This window comes from Tachysurus fulvidraco, chromosome 6 (genome assembly GCF_022655615.1).
Source record: "Tachysurus fulvidraco isolate hzauxx_2018 chromosome 6, HZAU_PFXX_2.0, whole genome shotgun sequence".
NCBI lineage: Eukaryota > Metazoa > Chordata > Actinopteri > Siluriformes > Bagridae > Tachysurus > Tachysurus fulvidraco.
In genome coordinates this window covers 2,838,875-2,854,655 of record NC_062523.1, presented here as the reverse complement: position 1 = coordinate 2,854,655, position 15,781 = coordinate 2,838,875, and the positions used below count along the sequence as shown (strand labels likewise).

Here is a 15,781-nt window from a genome sequence, read left to right as displayed (position 1 = left end):
ACGCCTGAGGCACAGGCTCCCCGTGACCCGAGAAGTTCGGATAAGCGGTAGAAGATGAGTGAATGAATTGTGTAAGTTTAATCACGTAGGTTTCTGTCAGACACTAAAATGACTCAAACAAACCGTATGTAGAACATCAAATGAAGTTAAAAAATTTTTAAGAGCTACAGCTTTCATCTGTAGAGGACGTTGGCTGAGAGTTTGGCTGGATTGAGAAGCTTCAGAAAATACGACGCCATCTCCAATAAGGGAACATATAAGCATCGAGGTTTAAGAGTAAGGATCTGAGCGACTTTGACTGAGAGCCAAATTGTAGATGACATCTGGACATTTAGCCATCTTTAAAACAACAGACCTGTGGGCTGGTCCCATGAGGCAGTGATTAGTACCTACTAAAACTGCATGGTGGAGCAGTGACTGGGTTACAGACTCATAGATGGAGAATTTTTTGTGGTCCAAATTTTCCAAATCTCAGACTGAGGATCTTTAGTATGTGCTGACCAAACAAAAGTCTGATGAAGTCCATGAAGGCTCCACCTTACAACTTAAAGGACTTAAAAGATCTGCTGCTGATGTTTTGGTGCCAGATTCCACAGCACACCTTCAGAGGTCCTGTGGAGTCCATGGAGTCCTCAATGGGTTAGAGCTGTTTGGTGGCACCAGGGGGACTGATACAGGTTGGCTATTAGGCAAGCAGGTTTAAGGTTATAACTGCTCAGTATCCATCCATCCGTCTATCCATCCATCTATTTTGAAACTTTTAGTGCGCACTTGAATCTTGTATACAGTGAAACAGGTGCACTCGGACCGCACCGTCAACCAATGAGAACTCTAGAGGGCGGGGCTTGTACGTAATCACCCTCACTTTGGACCAATCCCGGGTGTAGTGGGTGGATCTGCTCGAGCAGGTGGGCGTGTCTTGTCGGGTTTGTGGCGTCGCTACGTAGAGAAGTCTGACTACACATATACACACGCGCGCACTCACACACACGCGTGACAGAGACAGAGAAACACTGCTCTCTCTCAGAGAGAGAGAGAGAGAGAGAGACAGAGAGAAAGAGACAGACAGACAGAAAGAGAGAGAGAGAGAGAGAGAGAGAGAGAGAGAGAGAGAGAGAGAGAGAGAGAGAGAGAAAGAGAGTAATGGCATGAAGCATTAACAGCAGCAGGAGCACCATCCTGACCAAAGCGCTTCACTCTCTCTCTCTCACACACACACACACACACACACACACACTCTGAACTTTGGCATCTGCTCGAGCGACGTACTGCTGATTTGCGCTGGGGGCAGAAAGAAAGACCCTGCAGCGCCAGTTGAAGTGTTTTACGCGCGGACGCACCGCGGCTGTCGGACATGGGAGCGGATTTATGAGGAGCTTTTATCCGGAGCTTTGATGGGAGTTGCTGTGTGTTTTTTTGCTTCTGTGCCGAAGTGAGCCATGTTTCCTCCCTCTGCTCTCTGCTGCCTGGCTTTGCTGATCACCGCGGCGCCGCTGCGAGGGACCAACTCACAGCAAGGTGAGCGCATGGGTTGCCAAATCCGGCGCTGGGTTTTTACGCAATGTTTTTGTTTACGATTTAGTTTTAATTTGTGTCCTGCATTGGATTTGGGATTCCCTCACATGAATGTGGACTGGGGAATAAATCACCAGCACAGGATCTGTACTCGGGCTTCATAACGCAGTCCATCAATTCACTAATTTATCAATGAATCAGTTTTTCTCTTCTCACATCTGTAGACATCTGTAGACATAGTCCACCACGATTAACACGTATCTCTCTCTTCACGTGATTCTAAATCAAAATCAGAGAAAAAAATGAACGTGAATCATTTCACATGAAGCGCCATTAACGTTTATAACGCACGTTATATACATACACAAAGAATGTCGGATATCAGTCGAATATCATGAATCGGATTTGAATTCAATTTGAGTTCAATTTGAAATGAATTTAGCGTGAATTTGGGATTAAAGCACGAACTACAATCTGGCAACCTCTCCATGCGCGCAGCTTCTCTCTCTCTCTCTCTCTCTCTCTCTCTCTCTCTCTCTCTATTATTATTATTATTATTATTATTATTATTATTATTATTATTATTATTATTATTATTTATAACGATAGCAATTAAAATGATAATTTATCTTTACAGAAATTTATTTTTTTTGTATTTTTTTCCTCCTGATTTACTCACAGGACACTTTATAACTAATAAGAGAAAATAATCTCTTTAAAATAAAACCATTAAATCAAGTATATATATATATATATATATATATATATATATATATATATATATATATATATATATATATATATATATATAAACTCAATCTTTCAGAATAAAAAAAATACCATATGTGGCTTTATTTTTTTTCCGGTACACAAAACATAAATATACTCTGTAAGGTAGAAAGTCTTCCTCCATATGGTCCTTTTGTCTCATAAATTAGTTTTAGGTACACTACATTCCCAACGTTCTCCATATTCATTGTGATGGATGTTTGTTCACTAAAGCTGCATTTTAGTCACTGTTCTTTCCCCTGAGTATGTCTAAAAGTTTATGTGTGTGTGTGTGTGTGTGTGTGTGTGTGTGTGTGTATGTGTGTATGTGTGAAGTTATCGGGTCCAGTTACGGCATCCAGTGCACTTCATTTAAGGTGTGTGTAGATGGGAAACCCATAGATAGCTCATGTGTAATTAAAGAAGAGTAAATCATTTTATTTAAAGCTGTAAATATCAGTTTGTGTGTGTGTTTGTGTGTTTGTGTGTGTGTGTGTGTGTGTGTGTGTGTGTGTGTGTGTGTGTGTGTGTGTGTGTGTGTGTGTGTGTGTGTGTGATTAGTTTTTGTCTTGTTCTCTGTGCATTGTCTCCTCATACCCGTGGCTCTCTGGAGAAGATCTGGTGCAGTTCAGTGAAGTGGACAGTAAAGGGCAGTGTTACAGTCTGATCATCTTTAATAGCTTGGATTCTGACTCCCTCTGGTTTGCTTTTTCTTTATCGATCTGCATCTGTGTTGTCGTTCCGTGGAGAAAAGATGCTGTTTATGCTTTATGATCTAAAGGATTAGATAAAAGTTTATGAGACTCGTTTTAAAATAATATATTTTATTTTCCTTCATCTTGCTAGAGTGTGTTTATTTTTTTCACCCTTGTCAGTAGTAAGGAGGAATGAAAGCGCTTTAAAGTATTCATAAATGTTTCAGTGGCCTGGATCTCCACATGGTGGTAGTAAGAACCGGAGATGCTCTCAGGATTTCACACACACACACACACACACACACACACACACACACACACACACACACACACACACACACACACACACACACACACACAAGATAGAGTACAATAGGTGGAGTGAGTCTGTATAGATGTATAATATATGCTTTGTACATGTGAATCATGTATCCTATTTATTTAAAAAAAAATTATTTATTTATTTATTTATTTATTTATTTATTTATAAGCTGTTCCTCAGGGATATGTTGTTTTTTTTCTGGGAGATTTTTTCAGTAATTAAGATTTTTTTTAAATTTTAGTTTCTATTATCTGTCATGACATTTAGTCTTTGTTTGTTGAAAAAAAATTTATTATAATATTAACATTAAAACAACAAACAAACCAACAATAATATAGTTAATAGTTTGTTTTTTTATTTTTCAAGATTCTATTCCTGCTTAATTTCCTTGACGAGCTGTAATATTTGCAATATTTATTCATTTTGGATGAATGTAATGAGCGACACATTAACAGGCATCAAATGGTTTGCCGTTATTAATCTCAGTCCATGACGGTTTTATTAAAGACTGTTTTCCTGAACTGCTTCCTGTTGAATGGAACAGACTGTAAACTGGGTGCATTCTGTACTGACAGGAAGTGGATTAGTTTGGATTGGTCACGTTTAGGGACAAGATGAAAGTGTCAGGAAATCTTATAGGTAGATAAAAGCAGTACAGGCGTGTGTTCATAAAATATAGTGATAAAATATAAATCACACACTCGACACCCAGGAGAGAGAAAGTTATTAGTGGGAATGTGTGTATGTGTGTGTGTGTGTGTGTGTGTGTGTGTGTGTGTGTGTGTGTGAGAGAGAGAGAGAGAGAGAGAAAGAGAGAGAGACAGAGACAGAGTTGGGAAGATGATGATATGTACAATTGAATACATTTATTACTTACAGTGCTTGCTTTTTCTATCACATGATCTCAATCTTTCTCTCTCTCTCTCTCTCTCTCTCTCTCTCTCTCTCTCACACACACACACTCACTCACTCACTCCCACACACATACACACTTAAAGGTTCTAGAGCCTTCACAACCTTTTACAAAGCTGTCAGCACTTGAACACTGCGCTGTACATTTAACACTACACTGTATCTTGAACCCTGTATTTTAATTCGAACACTGCACTGTAAACTGAACACTACACTGTCACTTAAACACTGCATTGTAGCTTGACCACTGCACTGTAAACTGACCACTGCACTGTCACCTGAACACTGCACTGTTACTTCAACACTGCACTGTTACTTCAACACTGCACTGTTACTTCAATACTGCACTGTAAACTAAACACTGCACTGTAAACTGAACACTGCACTGTAAACTGAACACTGCACTGTAAACTGAACACTGCACTGTAAACTGAACACTGCACTGTAAACTGAACACTGCACTGTAACTTAGACTCTTCACTGTCATATGAACACTACACTGTTACTTAAACACTGCACTGTCACATGTCTTTCTAATGGAAAAGCAGGTGTTTAAAGTAATGATTGGGTTCTCTGGGTTCCTCTCTGTAGCTCTCAGGCTTTAAGATGGACTCGGGGAAGTGAAGAACCCTGAATGGTGCTTGATTGAAGTGTTTCTAATGAGAGTGTGAGTGATTTTGGAGAAAAGTGAAGCGTACAGAGAGAAATAAAGTGCACACTTTTAAAGAGATGAGAAAGCAGAAAGTCTGAACTCATGATATAACTGTAAGTGTTATTTTGATTTTCTTGTGAACTTAATACTCAATGTGATGCTGCTCTGATAGATAGGATTGATATGGGGTCAATATCAGTGCAAAAAAAAACACCAGTGGATCAGTGGATATATAATAAATATTAAGACCATATGTGAAATATTGGACTTATTTTTAATTGTTTTTATAATCTGGAAATCTATACACTTAAACAGAACTTTTATTTCATTTATGACTATTACTACTTATTTTTAGTATATTTATTATTTATTAATTTGTGATTTATTTTATTATATTTCTTCCTTATTTATTTATTCATTTTTGTAAATAATATTTATTGTTTAATTATTTGTATATATTTATTTTAACAGAATTCTGTGCGAAAGCTATGCGTTTGTGAAAGTCCTGTTTTTAGCTGTGTACTACTTCCTGTATTTTCAGGTGATTTCAGGAGAAAAAAAATAAGAAAATTAAAGACAAAAATACTTAGTATTTAATTAAATAATACAATTATTATTATTATTATTATTATTATTATTATTATTATTATTATTATTATTATTATTATTATTATTATCATTATTATTATTATTATTATTATTATTATTATTATTATTATTATTATTATTATCAGAAGATGATATTAATATAATAATAATAATAATAATAATAATAATAATGATAATAATGATAATAATAATAAATACAATTATTATTATCATTATTATCATCATTATTATTATTATTATTATTATTATTATTATTATTATTATTATTATTATTATTATTATTATCAGGAGATGATATTAAAATAATAATAATAATAAAATAATTTTTGCTTTCCCGGTATATTAATCACAAACATACCCCACATAGTGAGTCACCATCTAATGAGCGTTTTTCTTATCAAACACACATAGTCTTGTTTATTTATCTATCTATCTATCTATCTATCTATCTATCTATCTATCTATCTATCTATCTATCTATCTATCTATCTATCTATCTATCTATCTATTTATATAATGATGATGATGATGATGATGATGATGGGGATGATGATGAAGGATCAGGTTCACACTACTGAACTCTACACTACAACGTTAGAACACTGTAAAAAATCTATCTATCTATCTATCTATCTATCTATCTATCTATCTATCTATCTATCTATCTATCTATCTATCTATCTATCTATCTATCTATCTATCTATCTATCTATACATCTATCTATCTATCTATCTATCTATCTATCTATCTATCTATCTATCTATCTATCTATCTATCTATCTATCCATCCATCCATCCATCCATCCATCCATCCATCCATCCATCCATCCATCCATCCATCCATCCATCCATCCATCCATCCATCCATCCATCTATCTATCTATCTATCTATGATGGCTCCAGGTCCCGATCCTTTGCCCTTGTAGTCTCGGCTAATTGCCTGTGTGAAAAGCCAAGCCGTCCGGGCTGTAATTTGGATTTGCGATGTCTATCGGCTTTGAGCGAGGAGAAGATGATATTATCTTTCCGGTGCGAGCGAGGAAGGAGAGCTGTGAATTTAAATCAGCTGCTTCCGTGACATTTAGAGTCTCTCTGCCGGAGAAACGAAGAACACAAATATCAGCGTGTTAATCGGCCTAAACCTGGATTAATCTCGCTGCTGAGGAAGGAGACTGAAAGAAAGTGAACGGTTTTGTAATTAAACTAACTTCTGATCATTAGTTTTCCTTCTCTCTATACACTGGATACCGAGTGTGTGTATATGTGCTAGGCTTCTGGTGCTGATGTTGATGATTCATTCTGACCTTGTGGATCATTTTAACGATCTCTGTCTGTTTTTCTCTCTCTCTGTGTCTCCGAGTCTATTTTTCCATTTCGAGCGTACTTTTAGTAGACGAAGGCGCCAACGTTTTCTACACACATACGCAGGAGCGGCCCTGACCTGTTTAACGTCCTACTTTCTTTTTGCACAAATTTTCACATATTTGTTCTGTCTTAGTGAAAGAAAAAGAAATACACAACGTACTGTATGTGGTGCAGTTTATTTTTATTTTTCTCCGTATCTCCGTATATTTTCTAGCTTTCACAGTCCTGTTTTGAAACAAATCAAATTCCGATATTGTTCATTATGATGGAAGAACGGTACAAAACAGCTACAAAGCTGAAAGAAGTCTCATGGAAATTAAAAGAAATACCCCATTTTTGTCCTGAGCTCAGGCTTCGGTCTTGGTTTCTTCCCCAAAATCTTGTTGTTAGATGAACTGGCTAATCAATGGCATGAATTAAAGTGTAAAAGAGGGTGAGAAAGAGGGTGAGAAAGTGTGAGAGAGGGTGAGAAAATGTGAGAGAGGGTGAGAGAGTGAGTTAGAGGGTGAGAGAGGGTGAGGGAGGGTGAGAAAGTGTGAGAGAGGGTGAGAGAGGGTGAGAGAGGGTGAGAAAGTGTGAGAGAGGGTGAGAGAGGGTGAGAAAGTGTGAGAGAGGGTGAGAGAGGGTGAGAAAGTGTGAGAGAGGGTGAGAGAGGGTGAGAAAGTGTGAGAGAGGGTGAGAGAGTGAGAGAGGGTGAGAAAGTGTGCGAGAGGGTGAGAGTGAGTTATAGGGTGAAAAAGTGTGCGAGAGGGTGAGAAAATGTGAGAGAGGGTGAGTGTGCGAGAGGGTGAGAAAGGGTGAGAGAGTGTGAGAGTGTGCGAGAGGGTGAGAGAGGGTGAGACAGGGTGAGAAAGTGTGCGAGAGAGTGAGAGAGAGGGTGAGAGAGGGTGAGAAAGTGTGCGAGAGGGTGAGAGAGTGAGAGAGAGGGTGAGAAAGTGTGCGAGAGGGTGAGAGAGTGAGAGAGAGGGTGAGAAAGAATATGTGAATGTGTGCGACAGATAGTGTGACCGAGTGCAGGAATGAAGGTGTGAAAGAGTTTTTGTGTGTGTGTGTGTGTGTGTGTGTGTGTGTGTGTGTGTGTGTGTGTGTGTGTGTGTGTGTGTGTGTGTATGGTGCTTGGCATTCCCAGGATAGACTCCAGATCCTGATAAATCTCTTATTGAAGATAAATAAACGAATGTAAACAGTATAGTTAAAGATTACAGTCAGAACCCCTATACAAGTCCAATAGGAGCTGTATGTTGAGATTTTGGAGGTGTGGCCTAGCAGACAGCGTTTCCGGTTGTCCCAGGAGTCCGGATCGGATCACGCACACGATAAGGTTTTGTGACATTTTGAAACGATGCTCAGATTTACACAAAATCTAGATGCTACACTGCATGAACCCGTCATGTGTACGTTCCCCAAGACGACGAACACTATCGCACTTAAAAACCCCTTTTTTCTGTTTCTCCGCTACAACATTTACACTTTGCCTTCAGAATCAGATTAATTGGCTTCATTACACTGCCAGGGTTCGAACCCCAGGCGAATCCCGAGCTTCATCTTCTCGACCTTCTTTATTACAGAGGATTGCATGTATCTCACGTGGCTAATGATAGGCTTATTCTGGTTTTTATTTTATTCCCATTTCATTAACCCTTTAAGACGTACAGTGAGACTTGGATACGTGTGTGGAGCTCGTGTGGAGCTACAGTACGCTAAGTAACACTGGTACTGGTAGCTTTAGCAAACAATGATCAAAGTAATAAAGACAAGGAAGGCAACAGCAAATGATGACGTCTGCAGGACATGCATTAAGATCTCACAATTTCAGTAGAAATACTGAGATGATCTGGAACATCAAAGCTCTGGAACTAAGATGGACCTCTAGCCAAAAGTGTGAAGAAAGAAGAATCCAAAGCATACAAGCATCATCTGGTCAGCATGGTAGTGATAGTGTCATGGCTGGGGATCGCACGGCTCCTTCTGGAACATTCACACTGATCTTTATCGAGGATGGAATCGATGATGTCAGCATTGACTTTGAAAACGTAGGCTTGATGCTGTTATTGCAAGCGAAGGATAATGGAACCAAACAGTAAACCTTATTCGCTTTGAGACGAAACCCTTATAAGCGGTAACCCTTATCCAGAGTTATTTCTCTCACTCATTTCCTATCGCTTATCCGAACTTCTCGGGTCATGGGGAGCCTGTGCCTATCTCAGGCGTCATCGGGCATCGAGGCAGGATAGACCCTGGACGGAGTGCCAACCCATCACAGGGCACACACACACTCTCATTCACTCACACACTCACACACTACGGACAATTTTCCAGAGATGCCAATCAACCTACCATGCATGTCTTTGGACCGGGGGAGGAAACCGGAGTACCCGGAGGAAACCCCCGAGGCACGGGGAGAACATGCAAACTCCACACACACGAGGCAGAGATGGGAATCGAACCCCCAACCCTGGAGGTGTGAGGCGAACGTGCTAACCACTAAGCCACCGTGTGCCTACAGTTATTTCTATTTATTTATTTATTTATTTATTAAATAAATAATTTAAGCTTCCTGAGTGTAGACGATAGATCAGTACGTTACACAACTCAGTACTTCAGTACATTCGAGTCATTGACAGTGTGAAATTCCATCGTTCTGGTCGAACAGGGTTAACCTGTCTCCGTTGAAATCATCTGATCTGTAACGCGGTTCACTCAGCAGCGCACACGGCGTCCCGGGTTCGACCGGAGAACACTGTATGTTCATTCCTGAGCTTATCTCGAGCTCACAGTCCGTCCACATGTTTACACGGCACAGCTCGACCAAGCACGAGGCCATCTCCGCTTCCTCTTTTTCTCTTTTATTCCATCAAAGCTGGACAAGATGGCCTACACGGCAATAAGCTGATGTCTCTCACAGAACTGGCTTATTGGTTTCTCCCCCCACAGCGCTCTCAGAAAAGGCGGGGTGACCTCTGTGCCCGGGCGCCTCAATGGGAAGAAAAGCTCTCTTTGATTCTGCTGGAACGGAGCCACTTTCTGCCCTGAGCTCCGAAAAGCTCACTCCAGCTGGAGCTCTCCGTTCTCTCTTTTTCTTTCTTTCTCTCTCTTGCTCTCATGCAGTCCATCTCTGGGACATCTCACAGGCTTTCGTCATCTGTCTCTCTTTCTTGATCTCACACAGTCCATCTCTGGTACATCTCACAGGCTTTGGTGCTCTCTCTCTCTCTCTCTCTCTCTCTCTTTCTCTCTCTCTCTCGCTCGCTCGCTCTCTCTCTGTCTCTCTCTATCTATCTCCGTCTCTCTCTCTCTCTCTCTCTCTCTCTCTCTCTCTCTCTGACTTTCTCTCTCCCTCTCTCTCTCTCTGTCTCTCTCTCTCTCTCCCTCTCTCTCTCTCTCTCTCTCTCTCTCTCTCTCTCTCTCTCTCTCTCTCTCTCTCTCTCTCTCTCTCTCTCTCTCTCTCTCTCTCTCCCATACCAGGCAGGTGAGACAGATAAGGGGCAGAGGGCGCTGAAGTAATAATCTCTCGCTTTATCTTCTAGCTCTGTTTTCAGCTCACGGAGATCACACTGTTTTGGTCCGTGTGACGGAGCTCCAGCTGCATGTTAAATCGCTCTCTCCTCGTCCTCCTCGTACATCGGCGGGTTGATAAAAAGGGGTTCATCACGTGCGCCATCGTCGACACACCCATTTACTTCTTTCTGCATCCAGAATGCAGACCGATTACTAAACCTTAATTAGGACGTCTGTAGGGCAGAGATTACAGGGAGGGCCTTAGTTCTAATTTACCTGAATATGAGGTGCATAAACTTTAATACGTCATTTTAATATCGCTCGAAAATATATTATTACTAATTTATCAATTAGAGCAGTATATATGGACTCTCTCTTTCTTTCTTTCTTTCTTTCTTTCTTTCTTTCTTTCTTTCTTTCTTTCTTTCTGTTATTCTCATTAAGTATTATGCTAGTATATGAAATATTTTTTGATTGGGGGGAGGGAGGGAGGAGGGAGGAGGGAGGGAGGGAGGAGGAGGGAGGGAGGAGGGAGGAAGGGGGAGAGGAAAAGAGAGGCGGGAGGGAGGGAGGGAGGGAGGGAGGGGTAGGGATGGAGGGCGGGAGGAGGGAGGGAGGGAGGGAGTGAGGAAGAAGGGAGGAAGGGGGAGGGAGGGAGGGAGGGAGGGAGGGTGAGGGTAGGGAGGGAGGAGGGAGGGAGGAAGGAGGGACGGGTCGCGGAGGGGACGGGAGGGAGGGAGGGGAGGGCCACGGGAGGGGAAAGGGAGGGAGGGAGTTGGAGGAAGAGCGGAGGTAAGCAAGGAGGAAAAAAAAAAGAGGAAGGAGTGAGAGGGGGAGGGAAGCGAGGGGGGGTCAGTGGGGAGCGGGGGCGAAGAAGACAGAGGAGAAGTAAAAGGAGGGATGAGGGGAGAGTAAGGGCGGGACGAGGTGCTACTTAGAAAAGGCAGGAAGGGGAAAGGGGGAGGACGGAAATACGAGGTGGGAAGGAAAAAGGAGGGGGGGGGGCGGGGCCTGGGGACCGAGAAAGCTGACGAGCCGGAAGAGGGGTAACGAGGAGGGGGGGAAGGGAGGGGAAAACGGAGGGGCGGGGAGCTCGGGGCGGGGACGGGGGGGGGGGGGGGGGGGGGGCGGGGGGCAGTGGGGGGGGTGGGGGGCGGGGAGGGGAAAGAGAAGGGGCGAGAAAGAAAAGGACAAAAAAGGGGGAGACAGGAAAGAGGGAAGAAGGGAAGAAAGGGAAAAATGCGAGAAAGACTAAAGCAGGAGAGGGGGGAGAGGAAGGAGGAGGAGAGAGAGGAGGGAATAGAAGAGAGGGGGTGAGAGGGTGTTTTGTTATCCAGTTTGGTTTTTTGTTATTAAAAAACAAGAACCTTTGCGTCGGTGCGGCACTTTATAGGGACGTCGCTGTCATTACAAAAAACACAGGACGGCATGATCAGATCATTCATTCACTCATTCATTTCCTACCGCTTATCCGAACTTCTCGGGTCACGGGGAGCCTGTGCCTATCTCAGGCGTCATCGGGCATCGAGGCAGGATACACCCTGGACGGAGTGCCAACCCATCACAGGGCACACACACTCTCATTCACTCACACACACACACACTACGGACAATTTTCCAGAGATGCCAATCAACCTACCATGCATGTCTTTGGACCGGGGGAGGAAACCGGAGTACCCGGAGGAAACCCCCGAGGCACGGGGAGAACATGCAAACTCCACACACACAAGGCGGAGGTGGGAATCGAACCCCGACCCTGGAGGTGTGAGGCAAAGCCAACGTGCTCCCCAGCATTTGTTACTTCACACTTAAATATTTCATCTGTTCCAAATGAGTCAAGCTTTCGAGAGTTTAATGACTGATCGCTAAACTGTCCGGGGTTTATTAGCATGCTGGCTATCATGCCAGACATAACCAAAAACAAATAGCCTCTTTAAAAACTAGCAAGCAGTGAAATCTTTGCTAGCAAGTGACCCGTTTAGCAAAATCGCATTGCAGTTATTTAATGCAATGAAAACGATTTATTAAAGCTGATTAATGATTAGCACGAAATCTGAGCCTTTAGCGTTGGTGTTTGTCCCTGATTCCGTCTTTGTAGTTAGATATTTTTATACAAAATCCCGTCAGTGTTTGCCGCTGGAACTGGAAATAAACAGACGTTTCGGATAATAACTCAGCCGGAGGTGTTGACTGGGTGGGGGTGAAGAATGACAGGCACAAAGTCAACAAACACCAGCACGCCAATCAATGCTAAACTCTCCTCGGCTATTGTCGGCGGCCCGAGCTAGCTAGCGCTCCACCGTAGTCGTTTTGAACACGCTGGCCTGTGACTCATCTCACCAAAGTGCTGCTCAAACGTCCGTAAAGATGAAGTCTGAGAGCTGCTTTTGTGCCTCAGCGGTGAATTCGAGACAGCTTTTGTCAGGCTACAATTAAAAACGACGTCGTAGCGTTCGCCGAGCCGCATGCCGACGATTTGTCTAGCATGAGTGAAGACAGCTTGTGAGTGACAGCGTCACTCGTCCAACACGCCATTCTGCCGTATTCTCTTCTGCTTCTTTCCTCCTCCTCGGTCTTCTTTCATCCTTTGGCTTTGTGCACGCTATAATAGAGAGGAATTACGACAACAATGCCCATCGGCCTAATCCTCGCTAAGACACGCTCATTAGCACGACGTACAGAATTATAACTTCGTTAATTGTCCCTTTGCTCCTTTTTTTTTCTTCTTCTCTCTGAAGTCGTTGACAACCGAGTGAGTTGTTTTTTTTCTTTGTGTTTTTGTTCCTCCTTTTTTTTCTTCTCTGCTCTTGAATAGTGGAGTTAACAAATAAAAGAGTAATAACAGGCTAGGACACGGAGAGGAAACGCAGAAACCCGTCCTCTCATGTTGTTTGGGGTTTTCTTTTTGCTCTTGTGCTGAAGGGATGATTTCCTGCACAGTCGTGTAATCCTGTTTTAAATGTATTTACAGCTAATCTACATTTGCGTGTAATTACAGCGCTGCTCTGTGCGATATCGACCTCAATCGCAGCGTCGCTCCGCATTCATCACGGTGTGGGGAGGAAAAAATATGTAGAGTCCAGTCAAATGGCTGAGTGGAGAGCTGATATGGAAGCTCTGCTTTAATTAACTACACTCTCTCTCTCTCAGAGAGAGAGAGAGAGAGATAGTGAGAGAGAGAGAGAAAAGAGAAGAGAGAGAGAGAGAGAGGAAAGGAGACAGAGAGAGAAGGGGAGAAAGAGAGGGAGAGAGAGGAGACAGAAAGAGAAAGAGAGAGGGAGAGGGAAAAAGAAAGAGGGAGAGGGAGAGAGGGGAGACAGAAAGAGAAAGAGAGAGAGGGAGAGAAGGAGAGAGAAAGAGAGGGAGAGAAAGAGGGAGAGGGAGAGGGAGAGAAGGAGAGAGAAAGAGAAGAGGAGAAGAGAAGAGAAAGAGAGAGAAAAAAGAAAAGGAGAGAGAAAGAGAGAGGAGAGAAAGAGAGAGAGAGAGGAGAAAGAAGGGAGAGAAAAAGAGGAGAGAGAGATAGGAGACGGAGAGAAAAGAATAAGATAGAGGTGAGAAAGAAGGAAAGGAGATCAGAAGAGTAGGGAAGAAGAAATAAAAGAAGGAGAGAAAAGTAAAGAGGGATATTATAAATATAAAACAAGAATATAGATAAGAGAGATATAAAAGAATGATATCGATCTTGAAATATCTCCTAATATGACTATATAATCGCGATATACTAACGGTTGAGCGATATTATATTTATATAAACGCCTCTCAGAATCCACCAAATCTATCTATAACATCTGTTCTCTCTCTCTTGCTCTCATCGTAACTAGCTATCTCTATGCTCTCTCTCTCTCTCTCTCTCTCTCTCTCTCTCTCCCTGTGTTTCTGTTCTCTCTGTCGAGCCAGAGAGAACTTTTGATTGTGCCTCCCGCTGAACCCCGATTATAAACGAGCTGCTCGTACGAGAGGACAGTTGAAAGGTGGCACTACCGAAAAGAGAAAGGTTAGAGAAGCAGAAAAAACCCACACAGAGCTGGATCGAGCAGAACAGAGCCTGAATAAGCAGGAACAAGCCGTCACCTTGCAGCGGGACAGAAATACCACGGCTCAGGCAGGAAAAAGAGAGAGGGAGAGAAAGAGAGAGTTAAAAAAAAAAAAGGAAAAGAAGTCCTTGAGAAGTGACTTCTATCTGTTATAGAACCACATACGTGATACGTAGGTAGCATCGGGTCTGCTAAACGGTACACATACTGTACATAGACCTTTATGTTCCAGAACATTCTCAAGTAGATTTTATAATAGAATTAATTCATTTGATCATTAGAATAATTATTATCACTCCTCCCAACATGCAGCTCGGTTTTGGGCAAATTCGTTCCTGAAAAATGCTTTTTTTTATTTTTTAAATTTTTTTTTAAATTATTATTATTTTTTTTTATTAAAAAAATGGTTTAAAATATTAAAAGTGTAATTTTTTTAATTTAATATATATTACTTTTTTATTTTTTTGTGTCTCTCCTCATTAACCGCCAGCTGTGAGCCATTTTTACACTCTCGATCCATCCGAACGGAATTTTTTTGCTACTCAATTTTACAAATTCATCAAAAATCAAACTATTGTTATTCAGTCATGAACTTGTTTTCGCGTTCATCACTTTTGATTGCTTAGGAACAGGAATATCGTCGTATTAAATCGTAATAGATGTTCGAAAGGACAAGGTAAGGGTCGGAGGTCAGAGGGTTGAAGGTGAAGTAAACATCCTTTTATTTTCTACTTTATTTCTTATAAAATTGAAAGAAAAACCGACTCCATCCTGCGTTCACTGTGACTTGTTTGTTTTCTCAGACATTTCACATTTTTTCTAGATTCCCTGACAGAAATGAAAAGGCTAGAACGTCTAAAGTTAGGTCAGGCGTAATAAAATAGCTCGAGCCCAGAGTCAACACTGCACCATTTCTGGCCTTTGGTGGCCATTTACCTGAGACAGCAGTGCTTCATCTTCAGCCACCGCACACAGCCCGAGTGACGGAGCCAGAAGGAAGACATGTCCAAATCGCCCGGTGTTTTTCTGTCCTGTTGTTTCTGTCCCCTCTCTCTCTCTCTCTCTCTCTCTCTCTCTCTCTCTCTCTCTCTCTCTCTCTCTCGTGACGATCATTAAACCCCTCTGGCAAGGTGAAGCGCATGCTGATGTAAGAACATAGCGAGAAAGCGAAAGGCTCTAATTTTAGCACAGGAAAAAACGTTTTTTTTCCCCTCTTCTGATGGAAGCCGGGTGAGTTTCCCAGGAGCTCTGCGTAAAGGAGCCGCCATCAGAGGGCTCGGACAGCTCAATTAATCAGCACAGCCCTGGGGAAGCTCGGGCCCTTCGACACGGGCGCTTTATTCCAGCCTGGCACAGGACGCACAGTCCCTGACACTAACCGAGCCTCGATCTCTCTTTCTCTCCCTCTCT

General features: G+C 42.2%; 1 protein-coding gene across 1 annotated transcript in view; it reads left to right on the top strand.

Annotated features, from left to right (window-relative positions):
• The first annotated feature begins 933 nt into the window (after positions 1 to 933).
• Positions 934 to 15,781, top strand: part of LOC113641643 (receptor tyrosine-protein kinase erbB-4-like) — a 249,297-nt gene continuing 234,449 nt past the window's right edge. The window contains exon 1 of the mRNA XM_047814858.1: positions 934 to 1,518. Coding sequence (XP_047670814.1) covers positions 1,440 to 1,518 — 79 coding nt within the window. The 5' untranslated portion in view covers positions 934 to 1,439. The remainder of the gene's footprint in view (positions 1,519 to 15,781) is intronic.